This window comes from Nestor notabilis, unplaced genomic scaffold (assembly GCF_000696875.1).
Source record: "Nestor notabilis isolate BGI_N333 unplaced genomic scaffold, ASM69687v1 scaffold3964, whole genome shotgun sequence".
Taxonomy (NCBI): domain Eukaryota; kingdom Metazoa; phylum Chordata; class Aves; order Psittaciformes; family Psittacidae; genus Nestor; species Nestor notabilis.
Genome location: NW_009925087.1, coordinates 28,751 through 50,074, shown reverse-complemented (window position 1 = coordinate 50,074; position 21,324 = coordinate 28,751). Strand labels below are relative to the sequence as shown.

The window sequence follows — 21,324 nt, the reverse complement described above, 5'->3', positions numbered from 1 at the left end:
GATGAAAAAACTCTCATTGTTTTACAGAACTGTGTGTGTGCATTTTGGTATCTGGCAATCTCTGGCAGCAAACTTCCCTTTGAAGTCATCTGGAAAAGCCAATACCAAAGTGAGTTTACATCTTCGGAAAAATCAGGCCACTTGTCCGATTCAGTGATGACGTGCCTTCTCAGTGAACAGATCTTAGAACAAACAGTTAAGGAGACTGGAAATCTCTCAAGTTGTAACTAACTTGATCACAACAAACACTCTGAAATACATTTGAGAGTGACCGCTACAGGATGACCTGCAAAACCTGGATTGCCTCTTATATTCTTATGCTGCTCTTTCCTCTCGTAATGTAAAATGAAGCTTTCAGCACTGCCTGAGTCTTCCAGACCCTTGCCAGAGATGCTGTGGATTAAGTACAGCACAACTCCTGCAGTAAGAAGCCTCTTGCCAGAGACATGCACAATTCTGCAAAGGACCAGCTGGGACCAAGAAAGCTCACTTGCCTTTGTTGCTCACCCTTACACACTCAAGCAAGAATGATGTATTTGTTAGGGCTACAGAGTCTGCAAACTGTGATGAGTAAACAACAATTAACAGATGCTCAGCTTTACTTGGTCTGTTCTCCTACACTCACCTGCTAGTTTAATGATTGTGGCTTTTAGATTATGCTGCTTTGAAACAGCTGTAGGACAACAGCTATATCAGCTTTCACGCCAAGAAGGAGAAGCAGTAGCTGTCCTTCATTTGGGAATTCTGACATATTTCATTTTGTAACATTTTCAGGTTAAAAGTCAAATACCTAAATTAATGATACAAGATTAATCAAATTTGTTGCTAAGGATCTTAGGCATAAATGAAGTCTACTGATCACAAGTTGTTGTTGGTTGTTTTTTTACCCCAAAATGGACTTTGAATCATTTCAGCAGTCAAAAGTTATTAAGCTTATGGTAAGACTCTGTCCTGGGTTCAGCTACAGCAGTCATTTTTTCTCCTTCTTAGTAGCTGGTGCAGTGCTGTGTTTTTGACTTTCAGTCTGGGAACAATGCTGATAACACCGATGTTTTTAGTTGTTGCTAAGTAATGTTTACTCTGACCAAGGACTTTCTCAGTCTCATGCTTTGCCAGAGAGGAGGGGAAGCCAGGAGGAAGCAGAGACAGGACACCTGACCCAAACTGGCCAAAGGGGTATTCCATACCACAGCACGTCATGCCCAGTATATAAACTGGGGGGAGTTACCCGGAAGGCCCAGATCGCTGCTCGGGTCGGGCTGGGTATCGGTCGGCGGGTGGTGAGCGGTTGTGTCCTTTTCCCTTGTTATTCCTCTTATCATTATTATTGGTAGCAGTAGTGGTTTGTATTATACCTTAGTTACTGGAGAGCTGTTATCTCAACCCGTGGGAGTTACATTCCTTCGATTCTCCTCCCCATCCCTCCGGGAGCGGGGGGAGGAAGGAAAAGGGGGGGAGTGAGCGAGCGGCTGCGTGGTTCCAAGTTGCCGGCTGGGCTTAAACCACGACAGACTCTCGACCATAAGAACTTACCAGTACACGAAACAGTAACAGTGTTGAGGGAGAAAAAGCAACAGCTACACTTGTAGATGTTCCTTTTCTTTTTGCTGCAACATACTGAAAGAAAAAGGTACTTCATTACTACAGTGCTAGTGTTTCAAGGAAATAGAATGGAAGGCTTTATCAATAAGTTACAATAAAAGGGAACCCAAAGTTTAGAATTTATGTTTGCTATTAGGGATTCCTATTTATAGATGAGTATTACAAATTTATCAGGAAGGAGGGAAAAAAACCATATGCCATATATTTAAGATGTCTGATGGAGAATGTAACCTGCTTGAACTTTCTGTTAAGGCCATATCTGGCATTTAACTGTTTCCTCTTTTCTTCTCATAAAGCAATGTTTTATATTTCCTGCGAAGTTAAAAGTAAGATGCATGCTCCAATTCTCAAGTTTTAATATCTGTGAGGCTGAAGTGCAGGATGAGTTATTAGTAGCAACTAATATACTTGGTGAATACACTGTCTTCCATTCTACATACTATACATGAAGAAGATTTGTTTTAAGAATGTATTATTCTAGAAAGTTTAAACACAGGATATTTCAGCTCGTGACCAAACTGCTAGATCAGAACCTTGTCTATTTTTGCCTTCAACAGTGGTAGCACCAAGCAGTTCACACAGCTTGAGAAGCCTACAGGGTAAGATGTGTCCTTCTGCCATCTGCATCAGATCTGTCTCTTAATCCCTCACAGTCAAAATTTTACCAAACCCCCCTGAAATACAAGATTAAATAATGCTCTCAAAATGCTTTAGCATAAACTATTCTAACTTAAAATATCCCTCAGTCCTTTTCTGAATTTCACTTCTTTGCCCAAGTCATGTCCAAGCAACTTTGAATGTCTTCAAGCGTTATTTCTGAGGTATATTTGACTGAGTTGCACAGAATTTTTTCTCATTAAAAATCCCATAAAGCAGTATTTAAGTATGAATAGAATCATAAATCATTTCAGTATGATCTTGGGAAGTTATTAGGATTTGAATGACTTTTCATTAACATTTAAAAAACCCTGGAAAACAGATGCTTACATACACACACCCTGCAGAATGTAAAAAATGAAATAACATAAAAAATGTTAATGTGAAAAATGTTTAGACGGTTATATTGTATTTAGAAGGTGTTTTCTAATTAGTTATATAACATCAACCTTTACACCACACAGCAAATGACAAAATTAATTTTCCTTTGTTCCTTCCTATATAGGTCTCAGCCTTTCTTTCTCACAGTGGGAGTAAGGACAGATAAAGTAAAGGTAATGTCCCTTTAGTAACATTTTGTATGCAGAAATCTCCTCCACATCAATTTTTATATTTAAACTAAAAGCTCCTTTAAAGAACATATCCTAAGCATGCATTTTGCTTCTACAGCAAGACCTTGTGTTTGATGTTTTTTGTGTTTGTCTTAGAGCTAGAGAGAAACCTTCAGAAAGTTTATCTCTGAGATAAAGATAAACTTACATTTGTATATACGAATATAAAGTGAAACAACATACCTTATCTCATTTTCCTCTTGACAGTCATGACACTGTGTAGTTTCACCATTTTCTGGTCTGGTTTTGGGATGTGTTTTCTAAGAAGAAGATGCATGAAATATAAATATTCTAAAGCTTTTTTTGTCAACTCCCTAAGAAATGATTTTATGTTTCAGTTTGCTTCAAATTTTCAGTATCAGTCATCTTGAAAAATGCAGGCCAAACCTTGTCCTCTAATACACATCTGCTGCTGGTATAATTTTACTATCAAAGCCTTTGTATGGTAGGCACAGGCACAAGGGCAAAAGCAAAAGAATCCTCCTCTCGAGATACAATAGGAATACTGGGAAATTAGGGAAACCCTGTGTTTTTAATTTCCAGTTAGACAGCTATCATGCTGATTAGACAGGATTTGCACTTTGGTGGTGAGATTCAAGAATCTGACAACATAGATTTCCATTTGCACGTCACACAGTTCAGTGAAAATCAAAAGAGATGTCTCCGGCTTTCAAATGCAGAATGGTTCTGTTCTTCCCACCTGACCACAGCTACGAAATGTAGTACCACTCTGTAAGCAATTAAATTAAATATTTACCTTCCAGTATATGGCTCCCAAAATAAAGCCCATAAGAAGAGACAGCAACGATGTCAGCGCTATGCTGATCCCTTGCAGGCTGGACCTGCTAATGAAGCCAAGTGCCTCCTCTGTAATTACAGATGTTCTCATTAGCAAAGACATATTTATAGCAGAAAATCTTCAGGGCAACACTATTAGCAAGAGTACTTTTATTCACCACCTATATAACATCTTAAATAGCAGAACAGATACTTCAAGGTTCTATGTCCATGAGGTGCACTTCATACAAAGTCCCGCAGGAAATTTTTGACCACAACGATGCTTCACCCATTTTAAAACAGCTGTGTTGAACAGTTTCAGCACTACTTCTTTTTCTGGGTCTTTCTGGGTTTTTTGGTTTTTCCTTTTCTCTTTCCTTCACTTCAAAGTTTTGGGTTTATCAACTTTTAAAGGTCGTACTCTGTAATACAAAGTAATTCTTTGGAAGAGTATGTATCTTTGTGCATTTGCTTAAGTTCCATAAGACACTGGGTGTAGACAGACACTCTGCCTTGCCACTAATGGAAGACCAACACAAGGACTCTAGAGAGAGGTTAATTTAACAAAATAAGCCTGATTTCACTTCTAACGTCTGTCTGGAACCGTTTCACTGACTTCAGTAAGATCAAGCCCTTGTATCTTGAAATCTAGCTGTGTTACTTTGTTTTAACCATTTCTCAATAGCTTTTTACATTTTATTTGTAAGAGCTCCAATCCTAGTCTTTTATGTTCACAAGTAATTCCATTCCTGTCACAGGGAACTATATGCATGCTGAGACTAGAATGTGGCCCTCCAATTATTTAATCAAGAGCAAGGTTCAAAAAGTCCTACAGAGTCATCCTGGGATCCACCTTCTGAAATGCAAAGTGAGCCCCAGGAGACTGCTAGTTTAGACACCATCCACCCAGTTTTGGTTCATTTAAAGATCTGGTGTCTGCAGCTCAAATGGTGTCAGATTACAGGAAAAGAACCAAACTGTAAGCACTGCAAAAATGTAGGTGATTAGCTACAGATGAAAATGGACTGAAAGCACTAGAAATTTGCGTGACTCATGCAAACAGCAAATGTCTAAGCACGTACAGTATGAGATACTGGGTCAAGCAAAGTGCATTTAGTACATTATTAAACAGCCTCTAAGAAAAAACACTTTAGTGTAGAAAGGAGCATTCTCATAATTAACTAGTAGCTCATCTTCAACTCTGAGATGTTCCAGTTGACATTTTGCAAGTTTTTACACAAATGTTCTTTAAATGTTCTTTTTATATCTGAAATTCAGCTGTGTTTTCTAGAGTCATGGTAGACAGAGCTAAAAAGTAAGACAACAGAAAGTCTGTATCTTATATACTTATATACTACTCTGTATATCATACAAAACATAAACTCTGGGTTATGACTACAGGGGCTTGAATTTTACCTACATCTGATAGACCTGGCACACCAAAAGGAGACATGGGTCAAGCAGAACAGAAGCTACCTTACTGTCTACAGAGGAGAAGGGAAAGATAGCTAAGTTCTACAGAGATGAATATCATCTGAAAAAGAGAGGCTATCAATTAGTCTGCCTCTGTCTGCTCAGACATTAACATCAAGAGCAGAAATTAAATAGAATGGCACATATTTTCTCAAACTGTCTGTCCCAGATTACGCATAGAGGAGGTTGCTTGCAGAACTGATGTTCAAAAAATCTGGACAACCTCAAGTGGGGTACAGCCAGCCTGAACAGCTCAAAAAAATAAATTCCTGTCATTACTTTATCTGAACAGTATTCTCAGCATATTCTTCAGTGAAAATTCCTATATTGTTCTTGTGCTTGACTCAAGGAAAATGAAACACTGACTTGTCTAATACCATTAGTCTTTCTTCCCAGTGACAGACTGCTGAGTTGCACAACTGAATTATGGCCATGTTTTCCAGATTTTGCCCTGCAAACTTCAGAAAAAATGGAAAACTGAAATCCAAATCAAAGGAAAAATTCTTCAGGTCATATAGAACATAACTTATTTGATAACATGTTACAGTAGAGTGTATAACCTCAAAAATCCTCTCCTTTCTCTGCAATGCTGAGCAGCATGTCATGGCAAGCATGCTGATTTTTACATAAGCATCTAGAGAAATGTTCTGTATGCAGGGCAATCAGTAATAGTCTAGTACCCTCATTTTTACTTTATTTTTCACAGACTTTAGAGTCTTGGACAATAGAAGCTCTCCTTTACAATGAAGTATCTAAAAGCAAAAAAATCTGATTTCTGAGAAAATATGTCCAATGAAGATGCTTTCCTCAGCAGCTATGGAAAACTGATAGGAATTAATATTTAGTTTTCCATGTGGAGACCTGTAACCCAGGGACAGAGCCTAAATACAGTCAAACTGTGACACTGTCCCCAGCCTATCTGTTAAAAATTACAATAGATGTTTTTTCAAAACTTGATAGTGTATGAATTAATCTGAAAGTTGAGTAACCCATAACTACCTTGAAAAGCAAACAACAACAACAGATGATTTAATTTCACTTTCAAGTCCAGAAAAAGTCTCTTGAAAGATCTGGAAAGAATGAAATGAGTCATGGTGGGTTTCTTCATGTGCATTTTAGTTATAATAACATCTATAACAGAACAGGTTGGAGAATTTTCAGCCTGGGGAACCTCCCGGGGACCTGTGTCCTAATGAAGAAAAGGGAGATCAGAAAAGCAAGCCGGCTGTCAACAGGCTTTTATTCCATCCATAGGGATCTTTTCCTCTATTAGAAACTTTAGAGCTTTACACAGAAAGATTCCTATTCCCAGCATTTGCAAAGGCAAAGTAGGAGAAGGAATAGGAGGAGCTAGGTGTACCAGTAACTTTCTAAACTCCTTGGGCAACTCCAGAGGAACTACTGGCTTTGCAGTTAATATATTAGTCAAACAGACTCTTATCTAGCAAGGTGAAAAACAGGAGTGGAATCAGGCCAGCATCCCTCAGAGCCCTCACTCTGCACCATGTGGAAGATTCCCTAAGGAAGTAAGCCCATCTGATGTTGATGTATAGTCTTTATGGCCATTGGGATGTTAAGCTGTGAACAAAATACATTTACATTAAAAGCCACTCAGCTACACAATGAAGCGATTGAGCTGCTCTCCACCTTGAGCCCTGTGTGTAGTTTAACAACCAATCATATTTCAAACAACTGGCTCAATTTTTTGCAGGGTATGTCTCAAGGATTTTTCAGTTTACCTCCGCTCAGCTACAACACAATTACCACAAGATCTTATCTATAAAAATGCAGAGCAGCTCTCACCTGTTCATTAGGGTTTTCCATTAACTACAAAGTTGGAACAAAGGAACAAAGGCAACACCATGTGCATTAGCCATGGGTGAACATTTTCAAATTGTTGTGCAATTACTGAATTAAACTATGTTATTCTTTACTTAATTAAAAAAGATCTTCTTCCTAGAAAGTCACAGAGATATCTGTGTTTACACACTCTTTGAGCTGTTAAGTACTGAATAATAAAGCTAAATTACTGTGAGGAAATCACAGGCAAAAATGTAAGAAAGTAAAACAACTTTCCATGAAATTATAAATAATTCCATGGTACTAAATTGAGAACTGTTAGTAACAGCTAGTAAGTTCAATCTTTAATTACAGCAACATGAGATTCAACTGATAGGGAAAAAGAGACTACTATTTATTGTTTAGTCAGAGATTAGAACTCAAGACTTCTTATCCTGACACTTGTTCTTTATATAGGAACCATCTCATCTGAATTCTCTAGACTAATCATAGTATAATGATTCAGAGAAATATCAATGAGACGGGGACTTAAGCAGTTACTTGGAATTTAAATTGGACTACAACCATGTAATATAAAGAGAAGAAAACAAACCAGCCTTAATAAATTGGGGGTGCTGGTGGTGTTTCGAGAATTTTGTGGGGGAAAAGATGGAGTGGGAACATGCCTCAGATCTACATTCAATATTACAAGGATGAAAACAGGACTACTGCCATACAAACAAACAAACAAACAAACAAATGAACCCCAAACAGGATAATTGTTCCAATTTACACTTAGTTGGGGTAAGAATTTTGGTGTAGATTTAGTCAAGATTCTACTGTATTATAGTAGTTTAATTTTGTTGTTGTGTAATAACAATGGAGTCATGAAATATGACTCTTTCAACAAATGTAGCAACAACGTGAAAAAAACGTAATTTAGTTAATTTATATTATATACAATTTCTATTATAATTATTTCACAAATGATTTTATTAGATGATGCACTTCAGGTTTGTCTAAGTTGAATTTAGAATTAAGAGCAGTTCAAGTCATCTGACTTCACAGACGTTATTAATAGATTCAAAATTTATTATTAATCTGGAGGGGTTCTTTTGCAAACAGTGAATGCTTCTAAATGGTCTAGAAACCATTAATTTTAAATTACTCAACTTAAATCTGTTTAAATTTAATAATTTAATAAAAAATATTGCAGTAGTTTGTGCCAGAAAATGCTTTTTATATGTTCCCACCAACTGTTTTCCTTTTTGAAATCAGAAGCCAGTGGTGGTGTTTTGAGAACAGTACCGAAGCCAGCAGACAGGTCCCCTGTGATGGGGAGTTTTCACATGGGAAGTGATAAGGTTTATTAATTATTGTTGCTTTCAAGAAGGCAGGGATTAAGTAAAAGAGAAAATTTACTCAGCAATAAAGCCAAGACAAAACTAACATAAGTACTGAAGACCATTTCAGGGATTAAGACAGAGATGCCAATAAAGATGCCACAGGTCCCTCCCTGCAAGAAACTCCAAACGAATACCTAAAGAGTACCCAGTCAGCATCCAATGTCCAAGTTAATTTAATTTAATCTGATTAGGGGTTCAAACTGTTCCCAGCTTCAGACATGCAGTCCTCATGTCATTGCTACATAAGGCCGTTAACTGATATCCAATTTTCCAATAAATTGCTTAAGAGAATGATAATCAGTTAAAACACACCTGTACAGCATATGGCTTACCAAGCAAATGCCTTGGCTTACTGCATTATTTTAATTAGTCTTTTTTCCTACTTGATTATCAGTTCCAGTTATAAAACAAGATTGATAGACTTGCTTCTGTACTCCCTTCCACAGTACAGACACAGGTGCCACACTCCGCTGTGTTCCCTGGCATCTCTCTCCTTTTACTTTACTGGGTAAAACTCCTTTCATCTGAATTGCTCCTGTAATCTACCTGGGGTTTTTTTGGCTCCTTGCTCCATTCCCATTGCTTCAGGCTGCAGCTGAATATCCTGCCTCTAGCAGTGACAGCAAAAATTATCATGTTCAGACCTGAGAGACAGATATGCACTATGTAGCCCCCTCCTGGTACCTCATAATTGGCCCCAGTAGCATCAGGTTATTTGCAGTCAGCTCTTTGACCTCTTGGTGAGGAATTTATGGCAGTGAGACTTCGCTTTTCCAGAGAGGCCAGCTGGCAGCCAGGAGTTGAAACTAGTTTTTGTTCCAACCATGTACTCAGAGGGTTCTGGGGAATGATGACTCAAGATCTTCTCTTAATTAGAAAGCAATCAGGAAGGGCTACAAATCTGACAGCAACTGTTTGCCAACTAAGAGGTAGCATGCATAGTGATAAACCCCCAGAGAGTAACTAGAGTAACCCAGAGAATAACACATTCCCAAGAAGCATGAGAAGAAACTCAGTATTAGGCTGCCTCCTTGCCCACGTTTTCTTAAGCACAAGGAGTACCAGCCACACATTTCATCACACATTTGGATAGCATGGATCCTTGCGAAGTGAAAGGGGGAAATTATAAGAGATATACTTGTCATCCTGATGTGTCCAGGAAACTGGAACAAGGAAATGGAATGTCTAAGGAAAATCCCCTTCTTTTGTTCACAAGAGTATTCACTTGGTTTTACACAATGTCACTAAAAGCCCCTGAAACTTAACTGCCTCTCTTCACCTCAGATTCCTATACCCCTTCTGACTTCACAATGGGTAATAGAGAGGCTCTTACAGCAGCAGTTCTGTGCTCTCTTATCCATCAGTTACCAGTCATGTAATACACTGACCAAGCCAGATGAGAAACACAGAGATGGCCATGCCACAGAGAAGATTACAGACTGCCAAAAGTGTAGTGACTTTGTCCTTGACCTCAGCCAAAAGCATGCTGACTGTGGAGCTGGCCCTGCTGCGACTACAGCAAGCAAACAGGCGACTGTCTTCAGGTTTGGTGTCAAGTTTAGGATTGACAGTACTCTCAAAATGCAATGTACCAGCAAGCTCTTTGTGCACGTGAGTACCCTGGGCCATTTAGGACACCTATTCTGTTTGGTTGGAGCAACTTCCTTTTCTGAGTTAAAATGAGGTGTCTGGGACAGCCAAGTATGACTAGTGAGACTTCATGACAGCCAAAACGAAGAGACTTGCCCTCTCCAAGTTGTAGAGAGCTGTCACATTATTGTAACTTGATAGCATCTCTAAATTTTGATTAGATAAGTTCATTGCATTTCGGTATGACAGCTGAGAAACACATGGTACACCATCAGGCACAAGTAACTTCCCATTAATTTGCACAATTAATGACATTCTTTTCCTCTGAGCTCTCACAACAACCAGCCACCAGAACAAAATGGAGACACATATTAATTCAATCACTTGTACTTACTGTTACTGCTAGTGTTACTGCCAATGCTGTCATTCCTAAGGGAGCTGGCAGCAACAGGAGGAAACAAAAATGTTTTTGTGACAGCGACTCTGGAATCTAAATAGAAAATGAGTGTGTCAGCATTGCGTAACGTAATATACAGTTCCCTCTATATAAGATGATGGGCTGTAGGGCTACTCTGATGTGTCTGGGGCTGTTTTAAAAATTTGGGTACAGGGCTGTTTACAAAGTGGATTAAGCCAAAAAAAGGCAGTCTCAGTAAGAGGCAGATGTGTCTGCTGAATAGGTATTCCAGAAAAGCAATTGCTTGGAACAAGTTCTTAAGTTATGGCAGTACTCTACTCTAGTTACTACAGGTATAACTGTGCAACTGGACATGTTGCACTAATTAAAAAGCCAGTAGCTGTCACTAGAGAAAGTAAAAGAAAATACCTCCATTTACTGGAAGGGTAAGAATGAACTGCAGGAGCTTGACTTGAGCTTGTTAAAATTTTTAAATGAAGTAAACATGGGCCTTTTCAGGAGGGGTGGGATGAATATGGAGGTGACTTGAGGCTGCTGTAATTTACAACTTGTCTTAGCTTCCTATTCTTTCAGCAGTGCAATCTTAGGCTCAGCTACTGCCTTACAAAAATTAAAGCATTAATAGAAGGTAAGAAGAACAATGTAAAAAGGTGATCCAGGATATATCTGGGATGAAAAGAAACAGAGCAGATTATTGTGAGGTTATTTGAATTTTATTAAGGAATGATGTTAACAGGTATGATGGCACTAGTTTTACTGCCAGATAGAGCTCAACTTGGAAATTAAATACAATCTTTGGTGTTCTTAGTAATTTTAACTGGCAGTAAAAAGGAGACATGGAGGGACTGCATCAAATCATTAGCATCTCTGAAATCAAAGGAAAATCACCTATTTATATCAACTTAGATTTTGTTCCCCAAAATAAGGGCCATCTTACCATTCTCTGGTGTTTCTACTGTTGAAGGTAGAATGCAGTCATTCTTATCCAATATATCTGCAAACTCCTTGTAGACCTCAATGGTATTATTAAAGTGCCTAAAAAAATCCTCAGGAATGAAGCGACCTTCTTCATAAAGGTGACCATTTTCTTTTACAAAATCCTAGGGTAAAATACAGAATTCAGCTTGAAAGAAGGTCAAGATAGACACTCATTTCAAAACTTCAACAGATGATAAAAATACCCAAACACCAGATAGTTTAAATTTTTAACCTGCAGAAGACCAAATTTGGTGCCTACAATCTTCATAAATCATACAAGCCCTCTGATCTGAGGGTTTCAAATTAGCTTTGCAAATAGAAATAAATTATTAATATAGTGTTGGAAAATTGCCAAGGAATGAAAGGCAGTCTCCCATCCTACACTAAAAATGAAGAGACTTTTTTTTCCCTCATTAAAAAAATTACCTTCATTTCACGTTACTTTGCAATGTTCCCCAAGATCCTTTAAATTTGAACACAGGAACGCAACACAATCAGAGCTATTATCATAAGAGTACAAGGAACAGAATACAATAGCTGGGACATACTACTGCACAGAAGCAGTTTGAGATTCTTGATAAAGTACCTAAAAATAAGAGCAGGACTATAAACAAGGAAGCCCACTTACTCTCTGAGGTCTAACAGAGAAGTGCATTATGCGAGACTAAACAAGATTGAGGTCCATGTTAGGATCACTGATGGTTATCTTTTTTTTTCTTTTTACCTGATTCTGGCTTTCATAACCACTATGCCAGCAAGTCAAATTTGGCCTTGGGTTACTCTGTACTCCCAAGAAGGAGGACAGTGGTAAGAACACGGTTTAAATATGAACTAAGGAAAACTTCCTACTTCTGGCTCCAAAATTATTTTATGTTTAATGCTGAAAGTACTACACCTAAGATCATTCTTCTCTGAGGAAATCAATAGCTGATTGTTTCTCTGAATTACAGGATATTTAATTCTTCATTCTACAAAATGCCTCTTCCCCAATCACATCCCAGCTGAGTGCTTTGAGTCATCAGGACAAGAATAGAAAAGAAAAAGAAAAGATATACATTGAAGATTGGACAGAACTCAGTTTGAAATGAAAAGGTAGGGAATGTCTAAATACCCTCAGCAATATAATACCAATATGACAAGGTTACAAGGTTATGCTACTCTAAATGAGATTGAGTGGTTTGGTCCATTTGATTCATTCTGGATGTTAAAAAGGTTCAATTACAACAGCTAACGACTTACTTAAGAGAAGTCAATGTATATGGAAGATGAAATCCTTGCCCTAAAGAACATGGTGGATTTTGACTATTTTATTCAGTGGGACACCACCTTTGACAACAGAACTGGTTAGACCTGGATAAGGGATTAGCAAATTAATTTTTTGACCCCATAATTTTCACACAAGAAAATCATACATCTCTTGAGTGAGAAGTGAGACTCCTGGAATCCTTCCAGCCACTGCTGGACTCCAGAAACACATGGAAATGGGCTGATATCCCCTAGTCTTTGCTGTGCATTTGCAGAAAAAAGTTCATTAAACAATGATGAAGCTTTTGGAGCTTCACACATTCTGATACATACCAAAAGTATATTAATAGTTTTGACCACATCATCTTTAAATTTACATTAGGAACACTAGCAAAATGAATAATTTAAGCTTCGTGTACAAGGAATATTTCTGCCAGTTTCAAACAGAGCAGAATGAATTATCTTAAAGATGAAGGTTACATTTTTGACTGACTGTATACAAGTCATTGTATATACTGTAATTCCTTGTAAGCCATTTTCCTTTGACACAGGAGATAACGACTAGCCAACTCTAAGCCCAGTGTACTCAATGCATTTATAAACAAAGTAGGATTTCAGATGTACAGGAACATAAGTTAGAGCAAATCTTATGAAACTTTGGACGTTTTTAAGCTATTACTGAGTACTGTGCAACAGAATGTTCACATAAAAAAATCCAGCAAAAAAGCAGAAACTCTGTATAAGATTACCTTATTTTTATCAAAAGCTAGGCATGCCATAAGATCATTAATTATCCTTGTGAGATTATTGATGATTGAATAGTTGCTTAAAACATCAGACATATCTGAAATATCTGAAAATTTCTGGAGAAGATTATGTAGACTCCTTGAAAACTCAGGCACCATCAAATGCAACCAACAGTGATTAGGCTGTCAGGGGATAAAAGGAGAAACAAAGAGGTAGATTAAATATCAGACTTTTGCAAAAACTGGTTAAGCAGCTCAGTGTGTATAAGTAGATTAGAATGTTCTTTCTAATTTAAATTATCTTGAAGGTCTAAATTAAAATTTGTCTTCTCTAGTGTGGCCAACTTTCTTTTCAGTTCTTTTGATAAAATTTTTATTCTCACTGACACTGACATATTTATGGTTGTCTGTTAAATGCCATCCCTTCATTAAATTCTTAATGAATCAGTCTGTTGAGAATTTGAGCCTTGGGGCATACTACTACTAACTCTAGTCCATATCTTCATTAACCTATTTATTTTTTAAAAATAACTACTGCTTTAACTATTTTCTCCAGACTTTCTTTAAACCATTCTCAGTGTTCATTTTATTATTGTTACCCTACATGACTGTTAACCTCAAAGATCCTTGATTTAAATCTCTTCTGAGAAAGGGTTCTGTAAATGTTTTGCATGAAATCCATGTGTGCTGTTATCCACCTTTAAAAGAGTTAGCTTAGTTAACTTCTTCTCTTCATCTTTTTCACCTAATGCCATTCCTGAGAACAGATTCCAGATCTCAAAGTCTTTCTTTTCCTGAATTTTTGCCAACAAAAGGGTTCTTCACAGCCCGTGGTGGTATCTGCCACGTCTGTGCCCCTGGAAGAGAGTTCAAATCTGCTCACTGACACCTATGCAATTAGTTTGCAGACAAAGTTTGTACAGCTGTTCATGTAACTGAAACCTGTTCATTCATCTTGCTTCCTTAAAGGCAGTCATTAACTTCTTTTATTTAGATTTACACACAGTAGTCACATAAACAAAAAAGCCACCCAGCCCAGAAAACCCCCTAACTTAATATGGTCAGCAAAAGTACAGGTAATGTATTAGTCACACTGCAACATGTACCTGGAAGTCTCTCCCTAATAAAAGCTGAATTTTTAATGGTAAATGTTATGGGAACTTATTCCACATGTGAAGCTATTTTTCCAATGGTTTAAACAGTCTCAGGATCACTAAAGCCTGACAGATATAAAGATCTTCGCCCAGCAACTCCTAAGTACTCTCAGTATCACTAAACTAGTTTCTAGTTGCCGCCCAGCGGATGGGCAGCATCCACTGAATCCATCCACTCCACCTTCTGCAAACACGCAGTAAATGTTTGGCCGATCTACCCACTTCTAGACTTAATGTCATTTTACTCATTTTCTGCAGTACACCTTCATACAGATCCTTTATTAATTTTTTTCCCCCTACACTATCAATATCACCGCTTGGCAACAAATTACTTTCTTGGTGACACAGGTGGTGTTCTGCCTGGCTGTGTAAATGTTTTTGATGAGGAGAAACACACTTCACACTTTCGAAGACTAACCAGACGATTAGGCTCCCAGGCCTAGAGAATCAAATGTAAATACATTGTTCAGCTTCACCTGACATTTCACTTTTGTGTAGAGCTCTCTCACACACAGATAACAAGTTGCAAGTCAGTTATTATCACCTTCTGTAATTGTCTCAATAGCGACTTAAGCAAGAATGAAATAAAATGTGAAATGGATGGTGTTTGGCTTGATCCTGTCTCCCTTTTCCCTTCAAGCACAACAACCAGAGGGGAGAGGCAGAAGCAAACAAATCAGAGAAAGATTCTTGAAACACACTCCATTCCGGCAGCACACATTGTGCCATGTCTCACTGCCCTCACGAGATAGACAATGCATTTTCCTCTGCTTTGGTGTAGGAACACAGACACAGAACTCCTGTGCTTCACTGAGCTGCAAAATAGGAAACCCTTTTCCTCTGAGGTTTGTGGGTGTGCATTCTCCTCTGGCAGGGACTAGCAAAAGCTTGCTGCTGCTTTAGTGAGCATTTGGTGATTTCAGCAGGGAGTCTATTTTGTTACTCCCATGGTTTAGCATGTGTGTAGGAGTCTCCTCTGACTGAACCATTCTGACCTACAAAGCTGCATTTCAAGAGAGCTTGAAGTTTTCTTTTCAGTAATATCAAGCTGTGCAATCACTTGCTAGCTCAATACATACGAAACACAAGGATAAAACTGCTGAAATTGAGAAATGTGATGTTAGCAAGGAGAAATGGAGGTTTAACTCTGCTTTTTTGTGTAAACTTTGACCAAGATTCACATTATAGGGCGATTGCAAACCTGAGTTCCCTTGTGCTTGCAGGTAGTCCTTGTTTAGCTCCTATCTAAAAGTTTAAAGTTTATCTCGTCTTCTGCATTCAGCCCCTGCTGCTGTCATCTTTTCCTTTTTAACCTCCAGGTGAGACTATACAGTTCACTCTATGCTAAAATACTTTTAAAGCCACTCAGATGCCTTGAGCTAGTGCATAATGCAACAACCCTTCTGTTTAATGGATGGGGTCAGTCTGTTCCTGTTACATGCACTACACTGGGTTCCCATCTGCTTTGCATTCACCCTGCCTTCCTACCTTTACTCATCTACATTTGAGACTTGCTACCTTGGGTACACTTCCCACTTTATGCATGCACTGAAGATCTACTGAAAAAAACTGCAGACCGTTGTTTCAATCCTTGCAGAGCTGAACAGAGGGCATTCACCTCATGCAAAGCCGTGTGTTTTCCAGCTTGTAGGGACCTTGCAGAACCCAGAGCCAGCCTTTGCTGTGGTATGTGTAAAACAACCTGAAATCCCCAGAGAGGAATTTGGCAAAGTGGGATGTGAATACCCCTGAATGCTTCCTCATGTGAAGGCATGTGGCCAAGAGCTGCACCTTCCATCACCATGACTGAAAGTGGCATTTGAACAAAGGGAATATGGAAATCCCAGCTCTGAACTTCTTCCTATTTATTTCTTGGCTGCTCATTGTAAATGTAAACTGGATCTAAGTTCCTAGATATGATGCAGCAAGATGACATGGCATTTAACCTGTAGAAGAGAAACGGTGTGCTGGTAGCCAAAACTGAACCATGGAGCAAGGTAAGAGTTAAGCAGTGAGAATGACCAGGACTCATTGCTGAAGCAGGCTCTCTGGCATTATTCAGCTGCAGTGCCAACCTCCTCAGGAGCGCACCAGAGGGAACAGCCCCAATCCAGCCCAGCTCTCACCCATCAGCTGACATCCTCATCCCGGAGGATAGGAACCAGCACTCAGGCTACAGTCATCCTCCACAGACATAAATCTCATCACATCAGGCAAGAAAACCATCGAATTTCAAAAAGCACCACGGCCAGGGGATGGTGGCAGCCAGTCTTACTTCCTTTACTCTGCATATTGGCTATTTTCAGGAATCAAATTTTTTTCCATTAGCTTTGATTATATTATATAGGCTCTTGTATCTGACTTCCATGGCATTTGTTCTGCAGTTTTTATGTCTAATTAATCAAGTTTAAGCTAGGTTTTCTAAAGTACTCTAAGTTTTAGTAAAAGCATCAAGCTTCCAATAAAACTCAAGAACACTGCCAGATCTGCAATAATACCTTGTAACTTCATAGCTTAGTGCCCTTCACTATCTCATAGCCTTCTTTTCCTCCAGTCATCTTATTATTCAGGACTGAATGTTTCTTCTAGCACTGTTCTCCAATACCACTAGGGAATATTGCTAGATTTGCTACAGTGTTGTAGGATAGAATGCATTTTTATGTGTGTCACACACAAATTGGATTTTCATAATGAAAACTTTGTGCAGACACAAACCCAACTTCTTACATCTACCAGATGATTTCCAACCACTGATGCATGGGTACAATGATTCATTCTTAAAACATTCAGGATATTGTTCAGTTTAACTGACAAACTAGTCCTTTTCTTACTTTTTTCCTTAAAACAACATAGTACAGTATAGCATTCAGCACAATTTCTACTTTCACCTTGTTTCCTTCTCTCCTTTTCTTGCAGTGTACGCAACAATCAAGAGAGCATTTTCAATGCATCATTTTAAAATTATTCTTTTAAAATTAAGGAAAAACATAAAAAATTGTAGTAGAATATACAATAGATGATATGAAAATGTTTATAATACAAAATATTATAAATTTTTAGAGAGTATATAATGCTTATTTGAAAGTATCACTACGTATTAACTATGGGATTATATAGAAAGAACAACACAAAGCATGTTTGAATGCAATAATGTCCTTAGTTTCTACCAGTCTCTTTAGTTACTGACACTACCATTTTCTGAATTTAGGATTCTTTTTATTGGCTACTCAGTATTTGTCATGCTTTAATGGCATTTCCACTGGCTGAAATTAGGACATTCTGCAGTATGTTCAAAAGCACAATTAGAAAGAAACTACTTCTTTAAGAAAACAACAATTTTCAGTTGACATGATGAAACGACACCATAGCTTGAAATTTTTCAGAAAAAAAGGTGTTAAAAAATATAGTATGAAGAATCATTTTTCTAAGATACCTGTAATTAAAAAGGTTTTAAGTGACTGCAGGAATGTCTCTACATTTCTTTCAAATGAGTATTCACAAAGTGTATGAGAAGTGAAATAACTGTTATTTAACTGTAACTTGCTACACAGGACTAGGTACAAAATGCTATGGCCATCAGTGGGCTATTTTATTGGCATTAACTTGAAGTGGTTGTACATACCAGACTATCCATCTTCGGGACATATTTAAGGGTTATCATATAATCATTTGGGAGATTTCCAACCTACAATAAACAGATAATAAAAAAGTTATTACTCACTACACGAAGTAAGACTTAATTTCCGTCACAGTATTCAACGAAGTCTATCAAATGTGCAACACACGTTTTCAGTAATCTCCTAGGTGCAAAAGCTTACATACTCGATTTCCTGTGGAAATGCTACTGACTTACTTGCTCACAAGTGAAGCATCGTTCCACACCTCTGTAACATTCCCAGATCCTATCTGATCATGTTTAATGCTATGACTTCCCAGCAGAATAAAAGTCAGTAATATGGTGAGGAAAAGTGATCTGAGGTTATTCACTAATGCAGAAACTCCACTGCATTTTCATCTTTTAATGGCATGTCTTGAAGTGTTTTCGTGACAATTTCTATCTAACCCCAACCAGTCCAAACAGTAAAGGACCTGGTAGTCTCTAAGCCTTTTTCCTTCAAATAATTTCCAACTTCAGCAAGCACTTGAGCCTAAAGAAATACTTACCTGCTTTGTGCTCAGTTAAGTACCAGGTCAGAAAAACACTTGAGCACAACTTTAACTTTGAAGCTGTGCCTCTTACTAATGATTAGAGATACAATTGTATCATAGCAATGTGCTGGGAAAAAGGAGAGCTTCTACACACCTAAGCTGAGTGCAGCTTTGCAGATGTGAGTATGGGGTGTGCTGAAGCAAGGATAAGGAGTGAAAGAAGGGTTCTTGCTGAATTATACAATGCAATATGCTACAGATGGAATCCAACACTACCATGAGATGTGGTTATTCATCTGGTGAATGTGCTGAGAGGGAAGATGAAGAGGGAGACGCTGCCATGATCTGCAATCTCTTGAAGTAATTTTTTCAAAAGGTTTACCAATACCATGATTCCTAGTGATACAGCAAATATATTTTCTTTCGTATCACTGAAAAATTCAATAGATATTTTCATCCTGGTTTGAAATCCATTTAGTTAAAAGACAATAAGCACATAAATAACTCCTTTGGTGAACCAGAATCTATACTTCAGCAAAGCATTTCTACTTCTTTGGGTTAAAGATCATTCCGTTATGGCTGCTTTCAATTCTGCTGCTATAGCAACCAGCACAGGGATTTATTTTTTTTTCCCCGTGCATTTTTTAGGTAGTATGTTGTTTGTCACAACAGAATGTTTTATTTGTTAATTAAAAATTAGTTTCAATTAAAAATTAATACAGCAATTTCAAAATGTTAGAGTTCTGGAAATGATCTAAGACAATACTTATGTACAGTCAGTCACTAGTGAATTCCAAACATTTTTAAATTTACAAAATGGGCTGAGATCCAATCTTTCAGTTCAATGACATCTAGCTTTCCCCTACAGCTTTAAAAAGCAAGTTTTATACAAGCAATCTGGGTAAATTCATTTTCATAGATAAAATTTCTTTTTTATTTTTTATTTTTAGATCTACACATTCCCTAAGCAGCAGTAGCACAGGTGCTATTAAAATTCTCTGTATCAATTTCCATTTACCTGGAATCTGGGGGAGTGATTCAAGACACTATAAATACTGGAAAATGTTGCAATATTACATTTGTTCTTTCTTTAGAGTATCTGATCTATTCTAAATCCTCATCCACAATTTTTAATATATTTTACCTTACTTTAAAGAACATCCTGACATCATGACACATTAATAGGTAATCCACTTTCTTTTCCAGCTTCATTTGCATGCCTGGAGAGTTAGGATTAGCAGCACTTCCAGCAGCAAAGATAGTGAAGATGCTACTGTATGTGCAAAGTTTCCCACTCTACAGGAATTCAATATTTAGCAATGTCAGCAAAAGTATTGTTCTTTAAGAAAGGTCACTGGAAGATTAAATTTGTTCCAAATCAATGAACACTACAAGAACTGATATGCATTATGTATACAATCTACTTTACCAGCATCAGAGCCTGTCAAGCACTTTTCATGCACAGTTAAAAAAACGTAATTGTCCAAGAGCTCTTACAGCTTCTCAGACAAAGCTAGAGAATACATCTCAGCCTCAGTCATTTTTCTCCTTCACAGACTGTGGATCAGAAAAGATATTTTTGAATTTACTACTAAAAATGAAGACCACTTGGAGGGGAGGGTGTCAAACACAAAATATATGCCCTGCCTCAAGACGAAACAACTTGTTAAAGTTTTATTGATTGAGCTCCACATGCCAGATGCTCTGCTCATGGTAAACAATGGAGCTCAGTCAAAGAGAAGGAGTTATATTTGTGTCCCAGTTGGACTTCCCAACTCACACACATAGTAAATGATGGAGCTCAGTCAAAGTGACGGAGTTATATTTGTGTCTGAGTCGGACTTCCCAACTCACACACAGAAAAGAGGGTAGAGTAAGGCTGAAGCATATGTTTGTCCTAAATCTGTGCATTTTGTAGTCTCTTGCTTTCCTGAAATGAATCTTGAAATTTTGTTGAACACTAACCACCAAGAGTATGATCTCAAACTAACCGCTTGATTTTCAACTGCTGAAATGATCCTGAAAGGAATGAAAGGACTTTGCATTCTCACTCTAAGTGTGGAGTGCCTGAGTGCTGCAGCTCTCAACAGGAAGCAGAAGATGACAAGAGGGCTCTGAGTTGCCCGACCAAAGTGGAATGGAAAGGGACTGTCCCTTGAAACTCCCTGAGTCTTGGAATGGCCTTTATGATTCCCATACTAAACTTCTTAAGTACAGCAACAAATCTGGGGGGCAACAAAACACCTACCTGCAGGTCTTGCCTTGGTTTAGACAAAAGTAACAGTTTTGATGATTATACAGAATGTCTACTGATAATCTTGGAAAGTAATGTATGGAGCTAAAAGAACCCTGCATTGCAATTAAAATGCCACAAAAAGTTTCTCTGATTTAATGGAGGGGAAGGTGTGGTCGTAGAAAGCCTATCAGGCTCTGAAAAGAGGTGAACAACAGGGAATACAGACTTATGTTTTTAAATCTATATAAAATTAACATTAAGTGCTGTATTCCCAGTTTTAACAAAATCTCAAACTGGGAAATGTAACATACGTACAGAGGTCTGAATATTTAATACAGCATTGTTAACACTGCATAACCCAAATGTACTTTTAAAATACATTCATGGTCATATAGGGAGAGACAAGAGGGACATTGTAAAAGCAATTTGGGTTCTGTAGACTACTCTTTCATTGGAACAGCAGAACATAAAAGAGATGACCTATCTCTGCAGACAAGTACTTT

At 37.9% G+C, this 21,324-nt stretch overlaps 1 protein-coding gene across 1 annotated transcript in view; it reads right to left on the bottom strand.

Annotated features, from left to right (window-relative positions):
* Window positions 1-1,577: 1,577 nt before the first annotated feature.
* Window positions 1,578-21,324, bottom strand: part of KITLG (KIT ligand) — a gene marked incomplete at its 5' end in the record, with an annotated part of 25,191 nt that continues 5,444 nt past the window's right edge. Inside the window, 7 exons of the mRNA XM_010012882.1 lie at window positions 1,578-1,617; window positions 3,054-3,130; window positions 3,628-3,737; window positions 10,290-10,385; window positions 11,251-11,413; window positions 13,286-13,465; window positions 18,059-18,121. Of these exons, the coding sequence (XP_010011184.1) occupies window positions 1,578-1,617; window positions 3,054-3,130; window positions 3,628-3,737; window positions 10,290-10,385; window positions 11,251-11,413; window positions 13,286-13,465; window positions 18,059-18,121 (729 nt within the window). The remainder of the gene's footprint in view (window positions 1,618-3,053; window positions 3,131-3,627; window positions 3,738-10,289; window positions 10,386-11,250; window positions 11,414-13,285; window positions 13,466-18,058; window positions 18,122-21,324) is intronic.